The sequence below is a fragment of the Pseudorasbora parva genome, chromosome 21 (assembly GCF_024679245.1).
Source record: "Pseudorasbora parva isolate DD20220531a chromosome 21, ASM2467924v1, whole genome shotgun sequence".
Classification (NCBI taxonomy): domain Eukaryota; kingdom Metazoa; phylum Chordata; class Actinopteri; order Cypriniformes; family Gobionidae; genus Pseudorasbora; species Pseudorasbora parva.
In genome coordinates this window covers 41,429,517-41,450,969 of record NC_090192.1, presented here as the reverse complement: position 1 = coordinate 41,450,969, position 21,453 = coordinate 41,429,517, and the positions used below count along the sequence as shown (strand labels likewise).

Below are 21,453 nucleotides of genomic sequence, written 5' to 3'. Positions count from 1 at the left end.
TGGGAAACCTTGGGTCCTCCATCCATGTGGATGTTACTTTGACACGCTCCACCTACCTAAGCATTGCTGAGACCATGTTCAGCCTTTGATGGAAACGGTATTCTGGTGGCTGTGGCTCTTCCAGCAGGATAATGCTCCTGACACAAAGCACTAATGCTTCAGGAATGTTTGAGGAGCACAACGACCAGTTTGAGGCGTCGACTCGGCCTCCAGATTCCCCAGATCTCAATCCAATCGAGCATCTGTGGGATGAGCTGAACAAACAAGTCTGAAAGAATGCCATTTTATTTTTTCCTAATGGTTTTAGGATAATAACCCTGTCCTGTACTTTAATTAGTGATTTATTGCATGATGACTATAGTCGAGTGTTTTCTCGTGTGTGTGTTTTCAGGCTGAAAGCGGCGGAGGAGTGTTTCCGACAGGTCAAAGAGAAGGCCTCGTACAGCGTCAAACCCAAACACGCGTCTGGAATCGTAAGTCAGATCCATTTATATCTCTCTTTTCACACACTCATGCTTTCAAAGCAGCTTTACAGAAAATCATGTTTACAATATCTTAATTTTTCATGCATTATAGTTGCATTTATACATTCTGTGACGATATGAAGCAGTTGAGATTCAGATATGGTAATGAGCATTTGCTTTCTTACCAATCACAGCAGAGCAGCTCTCAGAGAGGCGGAGCTTAGAGAGACTGAAGATGCTGCAGTAGAGATTATACGAGAATATTAAAGCGTGTTTGACCTTGAATGCATGAGAACCATAGACAGTAAAAGAAATAGACAGAGCGTTCCCATTGACGTCAATGGCGAAATAATGAAGTCAACCTAGGGGCTCTCACTTCCTGATGGCGGAGTGAACTGCGCCGGCTCAGACTGAGCTTGAGGACGTAGATGTGACGTGAGCCTCCTGTCTGACAGCTGTAGGTCTTCTAGTAGTTGTGGAAAGTGAAATCTGAATCCCGTTGTTTAAATATTTTCTCCCGTTGCTTTTGGCTCACTATGGGCTTCTCCCCATTCTTCCCCCTTGACTTTATCAGACTTTATGTCTCCACGTCCCCCCGACTGTCTCATAGACAGTAAAGATTGTCAATGGGATGCTAACAGCAGGTGATGGCTTGGTTAGCAATGGCCGCCCCTAGGGGTGGAACGCTTTCCGAGCGCTAGATTACCCCCTTGGTTGTGTGTGAAAGCGCACATATTACGGTATTTCGCTGGCAGTGTGAATGGACCTATCGGCCCGGGAACAAATGCCGGGTCGCATTATCCGTGTATTTGCCGGAATCGCAGTGTGAAAGCGGCTAGAGAGAGGCGTCAGGGCTCTTTTAGACCTTCCACCAGAGCCTCAGTTAGTGGGGATTGTGTGCTCCTGAAGTTTAGAACATCTTTTGGACAGTCTAGCTTCTCCTTCTCCTCACTATGGAACTCTCTTCCCACTGGATTCAAATTGCAGAACAATATTAGCATCTTCCCCAGAGAGCTCAAACAGTGGCTTAAATCGGGCCAGAGTTGTTCCCATGTGTAAATTGTGCCGTGTTTTTTTTTAACAATTGTGTTCTCTGTTGTAAAAGCCCCTATGGACAGGTGTTATAACACTTTAAACAATGCATCTGGTTTGTCCAATGTTATTGCTATGTCCATATGAAATAAATAAATAAAAATGTATTTATATCGCGCTTTTCCAATCCCGATTGTTTCAAAGCAGCTTCACAGTGTTAAACAGGACAATATTGAAACAGAATTAGATTTGGCTAGTTTGATTTGGAAAGTTTATAGAGTTAAATAAGACCTAATTAATACATTTCATTTGTATATTTAGTTGAATAACTTGGATCATCATTTTAGTGTCCCCAGATATGATAATGAGCGCTTGCTTTCTGACCAATCACAGCAGCAGCTCAGAGAGGCGGGGCTTAAATAGACTGAAGATGCTGCAGTAGAGATAATATGAGAATATTAAAGCGTGTTTGACCTTGAATGTGTGAGAAGCATAAACTGCTCTGAAGCGTAAAGTAGAGACGAGCTGGGCGTCGCCGTTTTACGAGCGAGTCATGGCGCGTCACTCCAGGATAATGGCAGGATATGGGCGGAGCTTAGGTCACACAATGACTATAGACGGCGGATAAATGGCTACACTGCAAATGCTCTTCTTACTCAGTATCTTTGTCTTATTTCTAGTCCAAACATCTAAAAATGATAAGAAGTATTTACTAGACAAGCAAAAGTAATTGTCTTGTTTTGGGGAAAATAACTCTAAATGAAGAGAGTTTTTGCTTAAAATAAGATAAATAATCTGCCAATGGGGTGAGAAAAATAATCTTGTTTTCTGTTTGAATTAAGATTATTTTTCTCACCCCATTGGCAGATTATTTATCTTATTTAAGCAAAAACTCTCTTCATTTTGAGTTATTTAGACTAGAAACAAGACAAAAATACTGAGTAAGAAGAGCATTTTTTGCAGTGTATCCACCTGCCACTCAAAGTGGCCACGCCCTTAATTATGCAGAACTTTAAGGCTTTATATAACGTAAACGAATGAGTTATAAAAAAGTTCACCCCCTCACAGTCGTCATGACGGGCAAAATTAGCCGTATAGGCCAAAACCACAGTTAGTCCCAGACTGTAAACATGTTTTATTCTGCTGTAAAGTTGGGCATTTTAACATGAGGCTCAATGAGATTCTGCTCCTTCTGGAGCCGCTCTAGTGGCCAGACGAGGAACTGCAGTTTACTTTACTTCAGTATCGGCTTTAAGAGAGATCGCGGGAGGAGCCGCTTGCTGAGAACTGCTTCAGGAGCCGCCAGAGCAACATTCGGAACCTTTAAAAGAGGAATAGCGGGCGGTTTAATCGTTAAAATTGTCTTTTTTTGTCTTCCTCAGAAAGCAAAGTTGGGTATGAAGATATGAGGCGTCTTTATCAGCGGATCAGGCCTGCAGGATTGACTGACGGACGCTCTCGTTCGACCTTTAATTCCCTCGCGCACACACACAGCTTCAGTGTTACTTCTGCCCTACGGACACAGGAAGTGATCCGCCCTCGGAGTGTGATGTCATATCCTGTGTGGCGATGAACATATCAGACGTTTGCCCCAGAATTCCCACAATCGCCGCTGGAGTTCTCTGCATAGACGGAAGCGACGGTGACAAAGAAAAGTGTGGTTTTATTTTTAATAGATGAGAAAAGAGAAATGTGTGTGTGTGCACGCAGCCGACCCTCACGAGCTTTTAACATGTTCAAAGCACAGCAGAGCCTACAGGACCTGAAAGAGACACGTCACGTGATGGAGAACAGACGTTCAGGAAACCAACTCAGTGTTTTTGTGAAATTATGCAAGATTGTTTTTGCTGCATCCACACACACACACACACACACACACACACACACACACACACACACACACCCACACACACACACACTCGATGTATTTAAAGATGTTTTTTTAATGAATGTAAATGTTATTAACATCTTCATGTGGCGTCCGGGTTTGTTTTAGCATGTCCGTGTGGAAGGCGTGGCTCCGTCTGCGCTCCATGTGCAATAACTGTTTGTATCCGAGCGTTTTGAAAAGACTGTAATTTATGTAAAATAAAGCGATTAATAAAATCAGACATTTTAATTTCTTTCCCTTGATTTGAGATTTCCTTGAGCCGGTGCTGTTTGAGTCGAAGCGTTCACTCTCTGCTCGCTTTAGCTGAGGACAGCGCATCGCTGTTATAGCTCGGTTCTGCCTGTGTTTAGGATGTTCGCTTTTTTTTGCTATTCCGACTTTACATCTTGCAATTTTGACTTTATCTCACAATTTCGATTTTTATCTCGCACTTTCATCTTTATAGCTCGCAATTCTGACTATTGCTCCTGATTCTGACTTTATATCATGAACTTTCAACTTAATATCTCGCCATTCTCACTTTACAACTCACAGTTTCGACTTTACATCTTGAAATTCCAACTTTATTTCTCGCAGATTTGACTTAATAGCTCGCCATACCGGCTTATTATAATGCAATTCTGACTTTACAACTCCCAATTTCGATTTTATATCTCGCACTTCCATCTTTATAACTCACAAATCTGCCTTTAAATTTTGAAATTTCGACTGATTCTCCATTCCAACTATTACTCACAATTCTGACTTCATATTTCCTCGAATTTCCGACTTTATATCATACAATACTGACTTTACAACTTGGAATTCCGACTTGACATCTTGCAATTCTGACTATCTCGCAATTGACTGTCGCATTTCTGACATTACATATCAGAATTCCGACTTCATATCTCGCCATTCCGACTTTACAACTTGGAATTCTGACTTGATATCTCACAGTTCTGACTTTACTACTTGGAATTCCGACTTTGTAACTTGGACTTCTGACTTTGTAACTTGGAATTCCGACTTTACAACTAGGAATTCCGACTTTGTAATTCCGACTTGACGTCTCACAATTCTGACTTGTATCTTATAATTCTGACTTTATCTCGCAATTAACTTAAAGATGCCGTAGTCTCATTTCTTATTTTCTTTAAAGGGGCGGTGAAATGCTGTTTCCTGCACACTGAGCTCTCCTCTGTTAAAGACTTGGATTCCCATCCTAAACACAGACAAAGTTTCAGAAACTAATGTTGGACGTTTGATGGAGTATTTCTGTGTTAAAAATACTCCTTCCGGTTTCTCACAAGTTTCGGAGAGTTTTTTTCGAGTATGGGTCGGCTTGACGTTAATAGAGCGGAAGGTCCTTGTATGGGCCGTACGGGCTCTTCTCCCGGTAGGGTGCGCGCGCGTGACTAGAGCGAGAGAGGAAACGCACGCCCATACACACTCTCAGCTGCAGATCCAGTCGTCCGTGAACACTTCTGTCGTTATAGTCCGCGCCGCGCTCCACTTTATTCCTATGGGTGACGTCGAGCGACTTCAACGCTTCAGCACAGCATTCTGGGAAGGCAGCGCTGCATTTGAACCGATTTGAACGCAGAAATGACGGGAAGCTTCACAACATCGCTTCAGTCGCGTCGCAAAGTGGATCTCCACGTTCACTGCTGTCAGGACTTCACCAAATCATACCAAAGAAGTGTGTTTCTGATGGAGCGGTCCCAGCGATAAAGGTTCGGTCCTGCTTTGGAAGCAGCCGGTGAGTTAAACTGCTTCAGATGTCTGTGCTGTCGGCTATCGTCGCGTGAGTAAACATCAGTAAACGACACGATCGCCGCTTCGTCATTCAAATGCGCTAACGGACTCCATTGCTGTTCTCTGTATAACGTTACACTAGTCTGACGTGCAAAACCGTTTTGCTTGCTACTGCTAAGGTTTAGTCGCATACAATAGTCCATAAACCGAATCATGTCATGTTGACAGGTCTCTAAATACAGTCCATACCACAGAGACGGACGTCCTGCTGTTGCTGTTTCTATTTCTGCCTCCGAATTAGATTCTGGATCATTATTAGCTGAGATAGCGATGGGTTTCTCCACGCTTGAGGACGTCACCGCTTTGTTCGCGCTCGTCATTCTTTAGCTCCGCCCACACGATACGCCTCGTCATTCTTTAGCGCCGCCCACTCGATACGCCTCCAGGCGCTCGGTTTTTTCCGGAAAGACTCGGTACAGCCCATATTTCTTTTATAAATATGCACTGAAAAAAATGACTTTGTGGTATTGTAAAATCTATTACATTAATTCATGTAATTTATACATTGTAAAATCAAGATTAAGTTGGAACTATATATCTTATGTAAAATTTACACAATTTATTAATGTAATAAATTAACTGAGAAGAAAGAGTACATTTTACCATATATTTACAAATAGTATTTAATGTTTTATAGTCACAGCACATTCACCTAAAAATACTAAGTAAATTTTAATCTGAAAAGCAAAGTGTGTGTTTGAATCTGCCCGACCGTTTTTGTTGTTGCTCAAAAAGATCCCGGTTCAGTGGCAGAGACGGTCGGTTTGGGATGTCGCTTTTACATGGCTGACTTATTCTGGGTAAGTTCTGACCTTTCTATTTTAGATTTGTGATAACGATGTACTTCGTTTTGATGGTTTGATTATTGCATAGACGTTACGGTTTAAAATTGACTAAAAGTGAGTTTTAATCACAATAACGGTAGCTAAAGCTAAAGCTTTATCCACTTCTATAAAGTTGAGACTGGTGTTTAGTCAAAGATAGAGGGGATTAAATGTAGTTAGCCACGTTCTTGTAGAAAAAGTCACCCTGTCTGGTTAACTTCAAAATAATTTAATGTTAGCTGGCCGTGATTAAGTGCTGGCTGCCTGTGTGTGTGTCCTCTAGCTAATGTTAGCATTTTTTTAAAGTGTCTAAGTTAGTTGTTTTTATATCCACTGAAAATTTCACAGCAATTATTATATCAAAGCATAAGTTAGTCTGCACTCTGCACTAAAGAAGGAAAGTTTGGATGGCAGGTGAACTCTGATACCAAATAAGCATTGATGTATAACGTTAGCAACAAGTGCATGAATGTCAGCAATTCTATTTTAGTGAGCTAACGACATGAAGGTCCGGTCACCTTTTTAATGAAAATAAAATGTAATGTTATAAATGTAATTCTATTTCTTAAATGGAATTGTGTTCTTTCTTTCTTACAAACTGTATGCAGGAGGACAGTCGCAGTGTTGCCGCTGAACATATCCTTAAGATGGTCGTCCATGGAGCTGATTGAGAGGATCCAGTCGATGAATGAGCATTAAGGAAAAGTGACCATTCTGTTTCAGCTGGACTATGCATGTGCTCGTCATTAAAGGGTTAAGTTAGTTCAGTTCAGTCAAAAATGAAATGTCTGTCATTAACTCCTCTCCCTAATGTCGCTCCACACCCGTCAGACCTCCGCTCATCTTCACACACAGTTTAAGATATTTTATATTTAGTCCGAGAGCGTATGCAAGTGTATGCACACTATACTGTCCATGTCCAGAAAGGGAATAAAAACATCATCACAGTAGTCCATATGAGACATCAGTGGGTTAATTAGAGTCTCTTGAAGCATCCAAAATACATTTGGGTCCAAAAATAACAAAAACTACGACTTTATTCAGCATTGGCTTCTCTTCACCGTTTGAATCTTTATTTGAGGATTGAACACAAACACGGAAGAGAAGACAATGCTGAATAAAGTCGTAGTTTTTGTTATTTTTGGACTCAAATGTGATACATTTCATATTTGGCTGAACTAACCCTTTAATGTTAGTTATGCCACTGTTGGCTGCTGATGTTTAGTTGAACCATACATGGTTAATTCTACAGTTATTGTAAATTATAATGAATGTACCTTAACTACTTAATCAGTTGATGTGAACATTACTGATTTAATGGTTAATTGTAAATTTTGACATAATAAACTGTTCAACTTTATTGTATTTATGTGTGATTTGTGATAAATGTATTTGATGCAGAAACATTATTACATTTATTTGGTTTAAAATAGCAACATTTACATAATAATAGTGAGTAATATAAATTAATTCAACTAAGTAATTCAAAATGTCAAATGGACAAACATTATAAAATCTACTTAATTACTTCATAAGAGTAAATAATACAGATTTATAAAATTTTCACAATAGTTATGCTCCTTTTAAAATTAAATTTACTTGATTACTTTTAATAAATACAACATGCTAAGTTAAATATAATTAAGTAACATTTACTTAATGTCTTTGCAAATGCTACATTTATAGTTAAGTACATTTTACTTGATATTGGCAAGTAAGTTGTACTTGATATCGCAGCAGTAAATTTTACTTAGAAAAACTGAGTGCAAATTGTTACAAAGATTTTATCAAGTAAATCTTACAAGTTGTTTTTATCAGTGTGATAAAACTAAAGACTTTTCGGAGATATGAAGGATGCAATACTACTCTATAGGTACTCAAGACTGACATGAGATTGACTGACACTGAGTGTTTCACCGCCCCTTTAAGCACCTGAATACCAAACAAATTATTTGTATATGTGTACACTTGGCAATAAAGATTCTGATTTATATTTAGCAATTATGACTATTACTCGCAATTGCAAGATAAAAAGTTACAATTATCTTTTTAAATGTTTAATTATGTGGCAAACACAAATCGTAATTGCGCCGCTTTACCGTATAACAGAAAATCCCATCAATGGCAGGATTAATGTGACTGGAAGAACATCAGAACATTTTTAGTTTGCGGCTGGTTATTTTTCTTCTCACTAATAATTTAGAAAACACAACAGATACAGAACTCGTGATCCATTCTCCTGATTTATGGATTACATGAATCATCCGTTCTTCTCCACAAATCCTCAAGTTTGTGTTTTCAGGTCACAGAATGCCATTTCTGTTTACAACTAGGAATTGTCTTTACAACTCGGAATTCCGACTTTACAACTCAAGCTTCAGACTTTACAACTCAAGCTTCAGACTTTACAACTCGGAATTTCTAACTTTGCAACTCGGAATTCTGACATTACAACTCAAAATTTTGACTTTACAACTCAAGCTTCAGACTTTCCAACTCGGAATTCTAACTTAGCAACTCGGAATTCTAACTTTGCAACTCAGAATTCCAACTTTGCAACTCGGAATTCCGACTTGATATCTTGAAATTCCGACTTGATATCTCAAAATTCTGATTTTACAACTTGGAATTCCGGCTTTACAATTAGGAAATCCGACTTTGTATCTTGGAATTCCGACGTAACCTCTCGCAATTCCGACTTGACATCTTGGAAATTTAACTTATATCACAATTCTTTTTGGTGTTTTTGGTCACAATGTTGTTGGTGTAAACGCCGATGATTGCCATTATTATTGGTGTGAACAGGCCTTTAAATCCATGAGACAGACAAACATAAATCTGCAGATTCACACTGAAGAACATCTGGGGCCTGTACCATGAAGCTGGTTTAGCTAGCTAGCCAGATTTGTTTAGGCTTAGTTTGTGCCAATCCTGGGTTTTAGGTACCATTAAAGTGGTTTGGCTTTTAGCTGTGTTCATCGCCATAGTAATTTACGCTCCACGGCTAACCTGCTCCAGGGCAGGTTATGTTCTGGATTAGAGATCTCAAACTGAAATTGGGCCAATCAGCTGTGAGTAAAGTGACACACCTCTGATGCAATAAAGTCACTCCCCCTGTTTCTGCTCCAAATTAAAGGTCACTACATAGCAAATGTTTTTTAAAGACTAAAGCATCTGGCTTTTAACAATGCTTATTTATAAAAATAATAATTTTGAATATTTAGATATAATTTATGTAAATATTATACCCTTCATTAATTACACATTTATCATTTTAGTTAATCAATCATTAATAGGCACTTTGTTAAAATTAATATAAATAGCCTACATAAAGTCATATAAATAAGCTTTAAAATCAATAAATAAAACTTTTAAAAAAAGCTTACTGAGCTTAAATGTTCAATTTTTTCTATATCAAATAAACTAACTTCATAACTTTTACTTGCATAGACGTATACTATTTTTCTTTAAGTTGTCCTCTTTCATAGACAGCTTTTCTTCTTGCTGTGATTTTTTTTTAAATTTTATTTTATTTCTTAATATTTCTCAATCACGTAATATTCTGCAGGAGAGAGAAATTAATCTCACTGCTTGTCTCGCGAAAAGTGAATCTCAGTTCCACAGCGTGTGATTGGCTGTTCACTGCTGATGTCACTTTTAAACTCCTGAACTCAGGATCAAAGCCTGAGTTGACAGAGAAAGCTGATGATCAGCATCATGGGACCAACAAAGCCTTAATACAATGGTTTGATTTTGTCAACTCAAAACTAATCCTGTAACCCTGAGTTTATTAAACTACCTTCATGGTACAGGCCCCTGGAGCGAGATTCACTTGAACTCAAAATTAATCCCACAAAGAAACCGGCAACAATGAACTAAACAAGAAAATGTGAAGTAAAAAGACAAACTGTTTTTGTGTAAAAACGAACTCCAGTAATCTGTTTTATTTACAGCATTGACAGATCATTTTGTGATGTAAGTGACGGATCTGTTGAAGATCTCAAACCTAAGGATTGATCCTCAAACTCTCAGACAGATCCGGATCAATACTTTAATCAACAAATCACAATAAACTCTATAGTTTAATATAGACTTCAGTCGTTTCTCTACATACATACATACACATATATATATATATATATATCTTCTGCGGTACCTTATTTCTATAGAATCTCTATAATCACTCTCGAAAAAAAGGTTCTATAGGGTCTTAGAAACCCCTGTATGCCAAAAATCAAGGAGCAATCTCTAAAATTCCATGTTTAACAGATTTTAGGTTTGTTTATGAGCTGTTAAAGCGATAGTTCAGCCAGAAATGAGCATTGTGTGATTAATTCCTCCTGTGGTTGGCCAGCCGTCAGACCTCCGCTCATCTTCACACACAGATGAAGATATTAGTGTTGAAATCCGATGGCTCAGAAAGGCCTTCATTGACACCAATGTCATTTCCTCTCTCAAGACCCATAAAGGCACTAAAGACGTCGTTACAAAGCCCATCTCACTACAGCGGCTCTACAATCATTGATGAAGAGGCCAGAATAGAGTTAGTGCGCAAAAACACTAAATAACGACTTATATAGTGATGGCCGATTTCAGAACAAAGCTTCGAACCGTTATGAGTCAGTGAATCGATTCATGATTCGGATCGACATAAGTTTTATTTTTGGGTGAACTATAGCCCTTTAATGCATTTAGGGAACCGAATGGCAAGTTATAAGCGTGAGACGGTTCGTCTCTGGGCTCCGGTATCCGGTAAAGTCTCGTCCCCTCATTGCTTCCCGGATTCGGTCACGCTGACCGACATGCAGCGGCATTGCTTGACGCGCTGGATCTTCCGGAACCGGACCGGCGGCTGTAGATCGGGGCACTCGAGCTCCACGGTCAGGCTAGTGAAGCGCTGCGGGCGGCAGAACGCGCACGACTGGAACGACTCCGGGTCCTTCCGCGCGTGTCGCGGGATGTAGAACGAGTTGCACTGCCCGTAGCAGAAGCGGTTAATAACGGTCCGGCTCCGGCATCCCTCCAGGCTGACCGTCTGCCGCAGCGGCTGCGTCTTACACCAGTCGCTCTTCAGGTACTTCCGCTCTGTCACCACCAGCGCTTCCTGGCTCGAGGCGAGCACTTCCTGTCTGCGCGCGCGGCGGTCCGAGGTGTTGGGTCCAGGTTTGTATGCGGACGGGATGGAGCCTTGCGGCCGGTTCTTCGGTCCGGCGGAGACGAGGCTCACCGCGGCGAGGAGAAGCCACAGCACCGCCTTAAAGCTCATCCTGGAACACACCGGAGACTCGGTTACTGGAGCACAACAACACACACCTGTGAGTACAAGATGATCTCACACGCTCACATATTCACACACACACACACTCACTCACTCACTCACACACACACACACAAACTCTCGCACTCACTCACTCACTCACTCACTCACTCACACACACACACAAACAAACTCTCGCACATACTCACTCACTCTCGCGCACACACACACATACTCACTCACACTCACACACACACTCACACACACACACACACACACAAACAATCGCACTCACGCACACACACACACACCTGTGAGTACAAGATGATCTCACTCACTCACTCACACACACACTCTCGCACTCACACACACTCACTCACTCACACTTACTCACACTCATTCACACACACAAACTCAGTCTGCTGTATGAGTTTGAGCTCAGTCTGCTGTATGAGTTTGAGCTCAGTCTGCAGTATGAGTTTGAGCTCAGTCTGCTGTATGAGTTTGAGCTCGGTCTGCTGTGTGAGTTTGAGCTCAGTCTGCTGTATGAGTTTGAGCTCAGTCTGCTGTGTGAGTTTGAGCTCAGTCTGCTGTGTGAGTTTGAGCTCAGTCTGCAGTATGAGTTTGAGCTCAGTCTGCAGTATGAGTTTGAGCTCGGTCTGCTGTATGAGTTTGAGCTCAGTCTGCTGTATGAGTTTGAGCTCAGTCTGCTGTATGAGTTTGAGCTCAGTCTGCTGTATGAGTTTGAGCTCAGTCTGCTGTATGAGTTTGAGCTCAGTCTGCTGTATGAGTTTGAGCTCAGTCTGCTGTGTGAGTTTGAGCTCAGTCTGCTGTATGAGTTTGAGCTCAGTCTGCTGTATGAGTTTGAGCTCAGTCTGCTGTATGAGTTTGAGCTCAGTCTGCTGTATGAGTTTGAGCTCAGTCTGCAGTGTGAGTTTGAGCTCAGTCTGCAGTATGAGTTTGAGCTCAGTCTGCAGTATGAGTTTGAGCTCAGTCTGCTGTATGAGTTTGAGCTCAGTCTGCTGTATGAGTTTAAGCTCAGTCTGCTGTATGAGTTTGAGCTCAGTCTGCTGTATGAGTTTGAGCTCAGTCTGCTGTGTGAGTTTGAGCTCAGTCTGCTGTATGAGTTTGAGCTCAGTCTGCTGTATGAGTTTAAGCTCAGTCTGCTGTATGAGTTTGAGCTCAGTCTGCTGTATGAGTTTGAGCTCAGTCTGCTGTATGAGTTTGAGCTCAGTCTGCTGTATGAGTTTGAGCTCAGTCTGCTGTATGAGTTTGAGCTCAGTCTGCTGTATGAGTTTGAGCTCAGTCTGCTGTATGAGTTTGAGCTCAGTCTGCTGTATGAGTTTGAGCTCAGTCTGCAGTATGAGTTTGAGCTCAGTCTGCTGTATGAGTTTAAGCTCAGTCTGCTGTATGAGTTTGAGCTCAGTCTGCTGTATGAGTTTGAGCTCAGTCTGCTGTATGAGTTTGAGCTCAGTCTGCTGTATGAGTTTAAGCTCAGTCTGCTGTATGAGTTTGAGCTCAGTCTGCTGTATGAGTTTGAGCTCAGTCTGCTGTATGAGTTTGAGCTCAGTCTGCTGTATGAGTTTGAGCTCAGTCTGCTGTATGAGTTTGAGCTCAGTCTGCTGTATGAGTTTGAGCTCAGTCCGCTGTATGAGTTTGAGCTCAGTCTGCTGTATGAGTTTAAGCTCAGTCTGCAGTATGAGTTTGAGCTCAGTCTGCTGTATGAGTTTGAGCTCAGTCTGCTGTATGAGTTTGAGCTCAGTCTGCAGTATGAGTTTGAGCTCAGTCTGCAGTATGAGTTTGAGCTCAGTCTGCAGTATGAGTTTGAGCTCAGTCTGCTGTATGAGTTTGAGCTCAGTCTGCTGTATGAGTTTGAGCTCAGTCTGCTGTATGAGTTTGAGCTCAGTCTGCTGTGTGAGTTTGAGCTCAGTCTGCTGTGTGAGTTTGAGCTCAGTCTGCTGTGTGAGTTTGAGCTCAGTCTGCTGTATGAGTTTGAGCTCAGTCTGCTGTATGAGTTTGAGCTCAGTCTGCTGTATGAGTTTGAGCTCAGTCTGCAGTATGAGTTTGAGCTCAGTCTGCTGTATGAGTTTGAGCTCAGTCTGCTGTATGAGTTTGAGCTCAGTCTGCAGTGTGAGTTTAAGCTCAGTCTGCAGTGTGAGTTTGAGCTCAGTCTGCAGTGTGAGTTTGAGCTCAGTCTGCTGTATGAGTTTGAGCTCAGTCTGCAGTGTGAGTTTAAGCTCAGTCTGCAGTGTGAGTTTGAGCTCAGTCTGCAGTATGAGTTTGAGCTCAGTCCGCTGTATGAGTTTGAGCTCAGTCTGCTGTGTGAGTTTGAGCTCAGTCTGCTGTGTGAGTTTGAGCTCAGTCTGCTGTGTGAGTTTGAGCTCAGTCTGCTGTGTGAGTTTGAGCTCAGTCTGCTGTGTGAGTTTGAGCTCAGTCTGCTGTGTGAGTTTGAGCTCAGTCTGCTGTATGAGTTTGAGCTCAGTCTGCTGTATGAGTTTGAGCTCAGTCTGCTGTATGAGTTTGAGCTCAGTCTGCTGTGTGAGTTTGAGCTCAGTCCGCTGTATGAGTTTGAGCTCAGTCCGCTGTATGAGTTTGAGCTCAGTCCGCTGTATGAGTTTGAGCTCAGTCCGCTGTATGAGTTTGAGCTCAGTCTGCTGTATGAGTTTGAGCTCAGTCTGCTGTGTGAGTTTGAGCTCAGTCCGCTGTATGAGTTTGAGCTCAGTCCGCTGTATGAGTTTGAGCTCAGTCTGCTGTGTGAGTTTGAGCTCAGTCTGCTGTATGAGTTTGAGCTCAGTCTGCAGTGTGAGTTTGAGCTCAGTCTGCTGTATGAGTTTGAGCTCAGTCTGCAGTGTGAGTTTGAGCTCAGTCTGCAGTGTGAGTTTGAGCTCAGTCTGCTGTATGAGTTTGAGCTCAGTCTGCAGTGTGAGTTTGAGCTCAGTCTGCTGTATGAGTTTGAGCTCAGTCTGCTGTGTGAGTTTGAGCTCAGTCTGCTGTATGAGTTTGAGCTCAGTCTGCAGTATGAGTTTGAGCTCAGTCTGCTGTATGAGTTTGAGCTCAGTCTGCAGTATGAGTTTGAGCTCAGTCCGCTGTATGAGTTTGAGCTCAGTCTGCTGTATGAGTTTGAGCTCAGTCTGCAGTGTGAGTTTGAGCTCAGTCTGCTGTATGAGTTTGAGCTCAGTCTGCTGTATGAGTTTGAGCTCAGTCTGCTGTATGAGTTTGAGCTCAGTCTGCAGTATGAGTTTGAGCTCAGTCTGCTGTATGAGTTTAAGCTCAGTCTGCAGTATGAGTTTGAGCTCAGTCTGCTGTATGAGTTTGAGCTCAGTCTGCAGTGTGAGTTTGAGCTCAGTCTGCTGTATGAGTTTAAGCTCAGTCTGCAGTGTGAGTTTGAGCTCAGTCTGCTGTATGAGTTTGAGCTCAGTCTGCAGTGTGAGTTTGAGCTCAGTCTGCTGTATGAGTTTGAGCTCAGTCTGCTGTATGAGTTTGAGCTCAGTCTGCAGTGTGAGTTTGAGCTCAGTCTGCTGTATGAGTTTGAGCTCAGTCTGCTGTATGAGTTTGAGCTCAGTCTGCAGTATGAGTTTGAGCTCAGTCTGCAGTATGAGTTTGAGCTCAGTCTGCTGTATGAGTTTGAGCTCAGTCTGCTGTATGAGTTTGAGCTCAGTCTGCAGTGTGAGTTTAAGCTCAGTCCGCTGTATGAGTTTGAGCTCAGTCCGCTGTATGAGTTTGAGCTCAGTCCGCTGTATGAGTTTGAGCTCAGTCCGCTGTATGAGTTTGAGCTCAGTCTGCTGTATGAGTTTGAGCTCAGTCTGCTGTATGAGTTTGAGCTCAGTCTGCTGTATGAGTTTGAGCTCAGTCTGCTGTATGAGTTTGAGCTCAGTCTGCTGTATGAGTTTGAGCTCAGTCTGCTGTATGAGTTTGAGCTCAGTCTGCTGTATGAGTTTGAGCTCAGTCTGCTGTATGAGTTTGAGCTCAGTCTGCTGTATGAGTTTGAGCTCAGTCTGCTGTATGAGTTTGAGCTCAGTCTGCTGTATGAGTTTGAGCTCAGTCTGCAGTATGAGTTTGAGCTCAGTCTGCTGTGTGAGTTTGAGCTCAGTCTGCAGTGTGAGTTTGAGCTCAGTCTGCTGTGTGAGTTTGAGCTCAGTCTGCTGTATGAGTTTGAGCTCAGTCTGCTGTATGAGTTTGAGCTCAGTCTGCTGTGTGAGTTTGAGCTCAGTCTGCTGTGTGAGTTTGAGCTCAGTCTGCTGTGTGAGTTTGAGCTCAGTCTGCTGTATGAGTTTGAGCTCAGTCTGCTGTATGAGTTTGAGCTCAGTCTGCTGTATGAGTTTGAGCTCAGTCTGCTGTGTGAGTTTGAGCTCAGTCTGCTGTATGAGTTTGAGCTCAGTCTGCTGTATGAGTTTGAGCTCAGTCTGCTGTATGAGTTTGAGCTCAGTCCGCTGTATGAGTTTGAGCTCAGTCCGCTGTATGAGTTTGAGCTCAGTCTGCTGTATGAGTTTGAGCTCAGTCTGCTGTATGAGTTTGAGCTCAGTCTGCTGTATGAGTTTGAGCTCAGTCTGCTGTATGAGTTTGAGCTCAGTCTGCTGTGTGAGTTTGAGCTCAGTCTGCTGTGTGAGTTTGAGCTCAGTCTGCTGTGTGAGTTTGAGCTCAGTCTGCTGTATGAGTTTGAGCTCAGTCTGCTGTGTGAGTTTGAGCTCAGTCTGCTGTGTGAGTTTGAGCTCAGTCTGCTGTGTGAGTTTGAGCTCAGTCTGCTGTGTGAGTTTGAGCTCAGTCTGCTGTGTGAGTTTGAGCTCAGTCTGCTGTATGAGTTTGAGCTCAGTCTGCTGTGTGAGTTTGAGCTCAGTCTGCTGTGTGAGTTTGAGCTCAGTCTGCTGTATGAGTTTGAGCTCAGTCTGCTGTGTGAGTTTGAGCTCAGTCTGCTGTGTGAGTTTGAGCTCAGTCTGCTGTGTGAGTTTGAGCTCAGTCTGCTGTGTGAGTTTGAGCTCAGTCTGCTGTATGAGTTTGAGCTCAGTCTGCTGTATGAGTTTGAGCTCAGTCTGCTGTATGAGTTTGAGCTCAGTCTGCTGTATGAGTTTGAGCTCAGTCTGCTGTATGAGTTTGAGCTCAGTCTGCTGTATGAGTTTGAGCTCAGTCTGCTGTATGAGTTTGAGCTCAGTCTGCTGTATGAGTAGTTCAGACGGGTCACAGTCTCCCCTCGTGTTCTTCATCAGCTCTAAAGCGAGCTCTGGGGTCGACGCGTTTGACCCGGAGGTTTCCTCTGAAGACAGGAAGTCACAGATTAGCTTTAATTCTTCACTTTACCGAGCGATTGGCACGAGAGAAAGCCATCCGTCAATCACGGCGGACATCTTTAGCACAGATGTGGCATCGCCGGAAGGAAAAACAAGTGAGTGATTCATTCCCATAAACGAAATATTTACTTTTTCTGGAATCAAAGCTGGTTCGGTTCCAGAGAGCGTCAGGGTCGAGGCTTCGTCTTTAAGTTATTCCTGCTCTTGATTACAAATCTCCACAAACAACGGGCTTTTGTTTTTCCTTCCTGAACCCTGACTGCTAAAAATGCTCTTCTTACTTAGTATTTATTACTTATATCAAGATTATTTTTCTCACCCCATTGGCAGATTATTTATCTTATTTTAAGCAAAAACTCTCTTCATTTTGAGTTATTTTTCCCAAAACAAGACAATTACTTTTGCTCGTCTAGTAAATGTTTCTAAATGTAAGAATTTTTTTGATGTTTGGACGAGAAACAAGACAAAAATACTGAGTAAGAAGAGCATTTTTTGCAGTGTCTCACTCACACACACACACACACAAACTCTTGCACTCACGCACACACTCGCATACTCACTCACACACACACACACACACACACACACAAACTCTTGCACTCACGCACACACTCGCATACTAACTCACACACACACACACTCATTTTTTACTCTTCCCTCTCATCCACATCAGGAATCTCTCAAACTCGGCTGTTTGCTCACGGATGATGAATGAGAGCCGTTGCTTAAACGCCCGGAAGCCGCTTCGTAAATCTCACGACCTTCACGTCTCTGTGTTCGATTGCACAAGGCACACACACACACAGCGTCGCCTAAACACACACACACACAGCGTCGCCTAAACACACACACATAGCGTTGCTTAAAAACTGTCCCGGAGTCAATGACTGGAGATGTGTCTCGAGTGTTTAACGGCTGGAGGTCACGGATCTTTTCTTTGATTGAGTCCTTCAGTTTGTAGCTGGCCTGTCTGAAGCGTTTCTCTCTTATCTGCTGAGACTGAAGTATTGGGCCGCCTCTCCAAATGTTCAGTCTCTTCATGGCCGCAGGTGTAAAACTCCAGCTCTCGGCCTGCAGACGCTTCTACACACATTAGTGAAAGAATGGGTCGCTCTCAGGAGCTCAGTGAACTCAAGCGTGGGGCCGTGATAGGCTGACACCTGTGCAATAAGTCCATTCCTGACATTTCCTCACTACTAAATATTCCACGCTCAACTGTTAGTGGGATTAGAACAAAGTGGAAGCCATTGGGAACAACAGCAACTCAGCCACGAAGTGTTAAATCCCAGAGCGGGGTCAGCGCATGCTGAGGGTCACAGTGCGCAGAAGTCAACAACTTTCTGCAGAGTCAACAGCTCCAGACCTCCAGACTTCTGTGGCCTTCAGATGAGCTCAAGAACAGCGGAGAGAGCTTCATGGAATGGGTTTCCATGGCCGAGCAGCTCATCCAAGCCTTACATCACCAAGAGCAATGCAAAGCGTGGGATGCAGTGGAGTAAAGCAGCCGCCACTGGACTCTAGAGCAGTGAGACGTGTTCTCTGAGCGACCAATCACGCTTCAGTCTGACAATCCCATCGACGAGTCTGGGTTTGGCGGTCGCCAGGAGAACGGGACTTGCCTGACTGCATTGTGCCAAGTGTAAAGTTTGGTGGAGGGGGGGTTATGGGGTGGGGTTGTTTTCAGGGGCTGGCCCCTTAGTTCCAGTGAAAAGAACTCTTAATGCTTCACCAAGACATTTTGGACAATTTCATGCTCCGAATTTGTGGGCTCAGTTTGTGGACGGCCCCTTCCTGTCCCAGCATGACTGCGCTCCAGTGCACAAAGCGTCGCTCCATAAAGACATGGATGAGGAGTTTGGTGTGGAGGAACTGGACTGGCCTGCTCAACCCGATAGAACAGCTTTGGGATGAATTAGAGCGGAGACTGAGAGCCAGGCCTTCCCGTCCAACATCAGTGCCTGACCTCACAAATGAGCTTCTAGAAGAATGGGCAAAAATCCCCATAAACACACTCCTAAACCTTGAGGAAAGCCTTCCCAGAAGAGCTGGAGCTGCTAGAGAGGGTGGGCCGACTCCGGATTAAACCCCACGGGTTAACAATGGGGAGCTTGTGTGTGTGTGTGTGTGTGTGTGTGTGTGTAGAGGCGGCACAAAACTTCTGGAGATATGGTGTAGATGACGCAAAGTTATTTCCCAAACTTAAGGTTCCCACAACAATCAACACTAGGCTGAGGGAATGGTGTGAGGGAAGCTGACGTGTGTGTATCTGAGAGAGAGCCGAGGTCAGGGGTCATTTTAGGGAAACGGAAAGGGCGTGACCTTTGTTTAGGGTCGAGGAAGATGGGTGAGGTCACAGGAAGTGACACACAAACCAGCCAATTAAACAGCTTGACGTAATATACAAATATATATATCAAACACTGAGAAGCGCACGTCTGTCACTCTGAGCCTGGAGAGGATTCGTGACATGGCGGAATAATTCATTATCATCATTCATACTTTTGGGCTCTGCCATTCTATTAAAGCCCAAATCTTCACTATTAAGCGTGTAATCTGTGGTGCGACGGAAAGAGGATAAAATTCACTTCTTAAGTTAAAAGAGTTTCTTCTGTGACAAGTTTTCTGTTCTCGTAATAACACACTTTTAGTGTGTGTGTGTGTGTGTGTGTGTGTGTGTGTGTGTGTGTGTGTGTGTGTGTGTGTGTGTGTGTGAGTCAGTGTTTTGTCTGTGAATGAACAGCCTTGTGAACGTGACAGCGCTTTCAAACCATGTATACTTCTGACACAGATACAGACACACACACACACACACACACACACACACACACACACACACACACACACACACTTGCACATTCACTCACACACACACTCACACACACACACACACACACACTTGCACATTCACTCACACACACACACACACACACACACACACACACACACACACTTGCACATTCACTCACACACACACTCACACATACTCTTTCTCTCACAATATTTTCTCACACACAAACACACACACTGACACTTGCACATTCACTTACATCCTCACACACACACTCACTAACATGCACGCACGCACGCACACACACACACTACACTCTCACATACACACACAAACACTCTCGCTCACACATACTCTTACACTGTCACTCACACACACTTGCTCACTCTCATATTTACACAAGCGCGCACACACTCACTAACATGCACACTCACACAAACAAACACTTTCACTCACATACACACACTTACTCATATTTACACACATACACACTCACACAAACTCGCACTCTGAAACACACACATATACACACACTCTCTCAAATTCACACACACACACACACACGTAATTGCCACCAGCTGAAAAACTGTTTCTGCTAATGGAAATCCAATGTATGTGCAAATGAGGGATTTGACATACATTCTACACTGGAGCTCAGTTCTGTGTGTGTGTGTGTGTGTGTGTGTGTGTGTGTGTGTGTGTGTGTGGCGTCGATCAGACACAACAGCTCAACCCTCATGATCCGCTCTCACACCGTCACTGCAGCTCAGTTTAGTGTGTGTGTGTGTGTGTGTGTGTGTGTGTGTGTGTGTCGTCTAGTTGTAATCGAAATTTTTGCACAAGTATGGATTTAATTTCTGAAAGATGGGAAATATTAGATTCAAAAGTAATATTTCTAGCGTTTCATCATCTCTAATAATTCCTTTCTGATCCCGACGCGCGTTTGATGTTCATGAGCTGCAGAGGAGGAGGATGACGATGAGGAGGATGAAGAGCGGACAGTTTAGTGACAGAAAATGACATGCTCTTAAACGCGGAAATGATGCTGATTAAAATAATAATTTTACAAGCATAAAAAAATTAAACACTCGTATCTGCTGAAGTCTGCATCTGTCGCTGAAGCGCGGGAGAAATCAAGATTTGACTTTAAAATGAGCCTCAGCGAACAAACGCGCGCTCTAAACCCGGTTTGCTTGTGGAAATGTCATATTTATAAATGTTTAAAAGGCCCGGTTTGTTGTCGTTTACAGAGCGTAACATTTAAACGATCAGACTGTGTGTGTGTGTGTGTGTGTGTGTGTGTGAGAAAGAGAGAGAGAGAGAGAGAGTGAGAGAAATCAGTCAATCAGATGCTGCTAATGATCTCTAATTGATCAAATTTCAGACGAGTATAGTTTATAAAAGTGATTTATAAAAAATATACGTCTTTACCCGACGGTGCCTGTGCGCTCTCACCACACACACACACACACACATACACACACACACACACACACACACACACACACACACACACTCGGTTCTGTCGGACTCACCTCGAGGCGTGCGCGGTCACAGACGCTCGGGGACGCAGGTGGTGAGGATGATGAAGCCCATGGAGATGAAGATAGAGTTCCTCTGAGATCCTCCGAGACTCTGATGAGGAGTCCTCGAGGAGACGCTATAAATCTCTCTCTCTCTCTCTCTCTCTCTCTCTCTCTCTCTCTCTCTCTCTCTGTGTGTGTGGATCTGATCACCCTGCGCGCTTTCTATTGGCTCTGATCACCGAACAGATCATGCAACACACACACACACACACACGCGCGCGCAGTCTTCTTACTATCCCCTTACACTGCCCCTAAACCTACCCATCACACACACACACACACACACACACTCTCTCATGTTTAATGTAGTTGTTGTGTTTTGTTTCTCATGTTGTCTTTATAAAGCCACTCTTTCAGTCGTCGGTTACTCTTTATTTTACAGCGTCCTCATTACACACGTTATGCACTTACCACAGTTATATCAGTAAATTATGCATAATTACACACAACTGACCCCCAAACCTAACCCTAGTGCACGCTCACTAATATTACTCAGTGTTTAAATACATAATCACTGTGATAATGTTTCTGC

At 43.1% G+C, this 21,453-nt stretch overlaps 2 protein-coding genes across 4 annotated transcripts in view; one reads left to right on the top strand and one right to left on the bottom strand.

Annotated features, from left to right (window-relative positions):
* fmn2b (formin 2b) overlaps positions 1 to 3,619 on the top strand; it is an 87,910-nt gene extending 84,291 nt beyond the window's left edge. For all 3 annotated transcript variants that reach the window (XM_067430166.1, XM_067430165.1, XM_067430167.1), the window contains 2 exons: positions 392 to 473; positions 2,879 to 3,619. In XM_067430166.1, the coding sequence (XP_067286267.1) occupies positions 392 to 473; positions 2,879 to 2,905 (109 nt within the window). In that variant the 3' untranslated portion in view covers positions 2,906 to 3,619. The remainder of the gene's footprint in view (positions 1 to 391; positions 474 to 2,878) is intronic.
* A 6,337-nt stretch (positions 3,620 to 9,956) lies between these two features.
* On the bottom strand, positions 9,957 to 21,007 carry grem2b (gremlin 2, DAN family BMP antagonist b). The gene is made up of 2 exons (XM_067430188.1): positions 20,871 to 21,007; positions 9,957 to 11,275 (listed from the first exon to the last, which is right to left on the bottom strand). Exon 2 carries the CDS (start codon positions 11,272 to 11,274, stop codon positions 10,777 to 10,779), a length of 498 nt encoding a protein of 165 aa, XP_067286289.1. The 5' UTR covers position 11,275; positions 20,871 to 21,007; the 3' UTR covers positions 9,957 to 10,776.
* Positions 21,008 to 21,453: the final 446 nt, after the last annotated feature.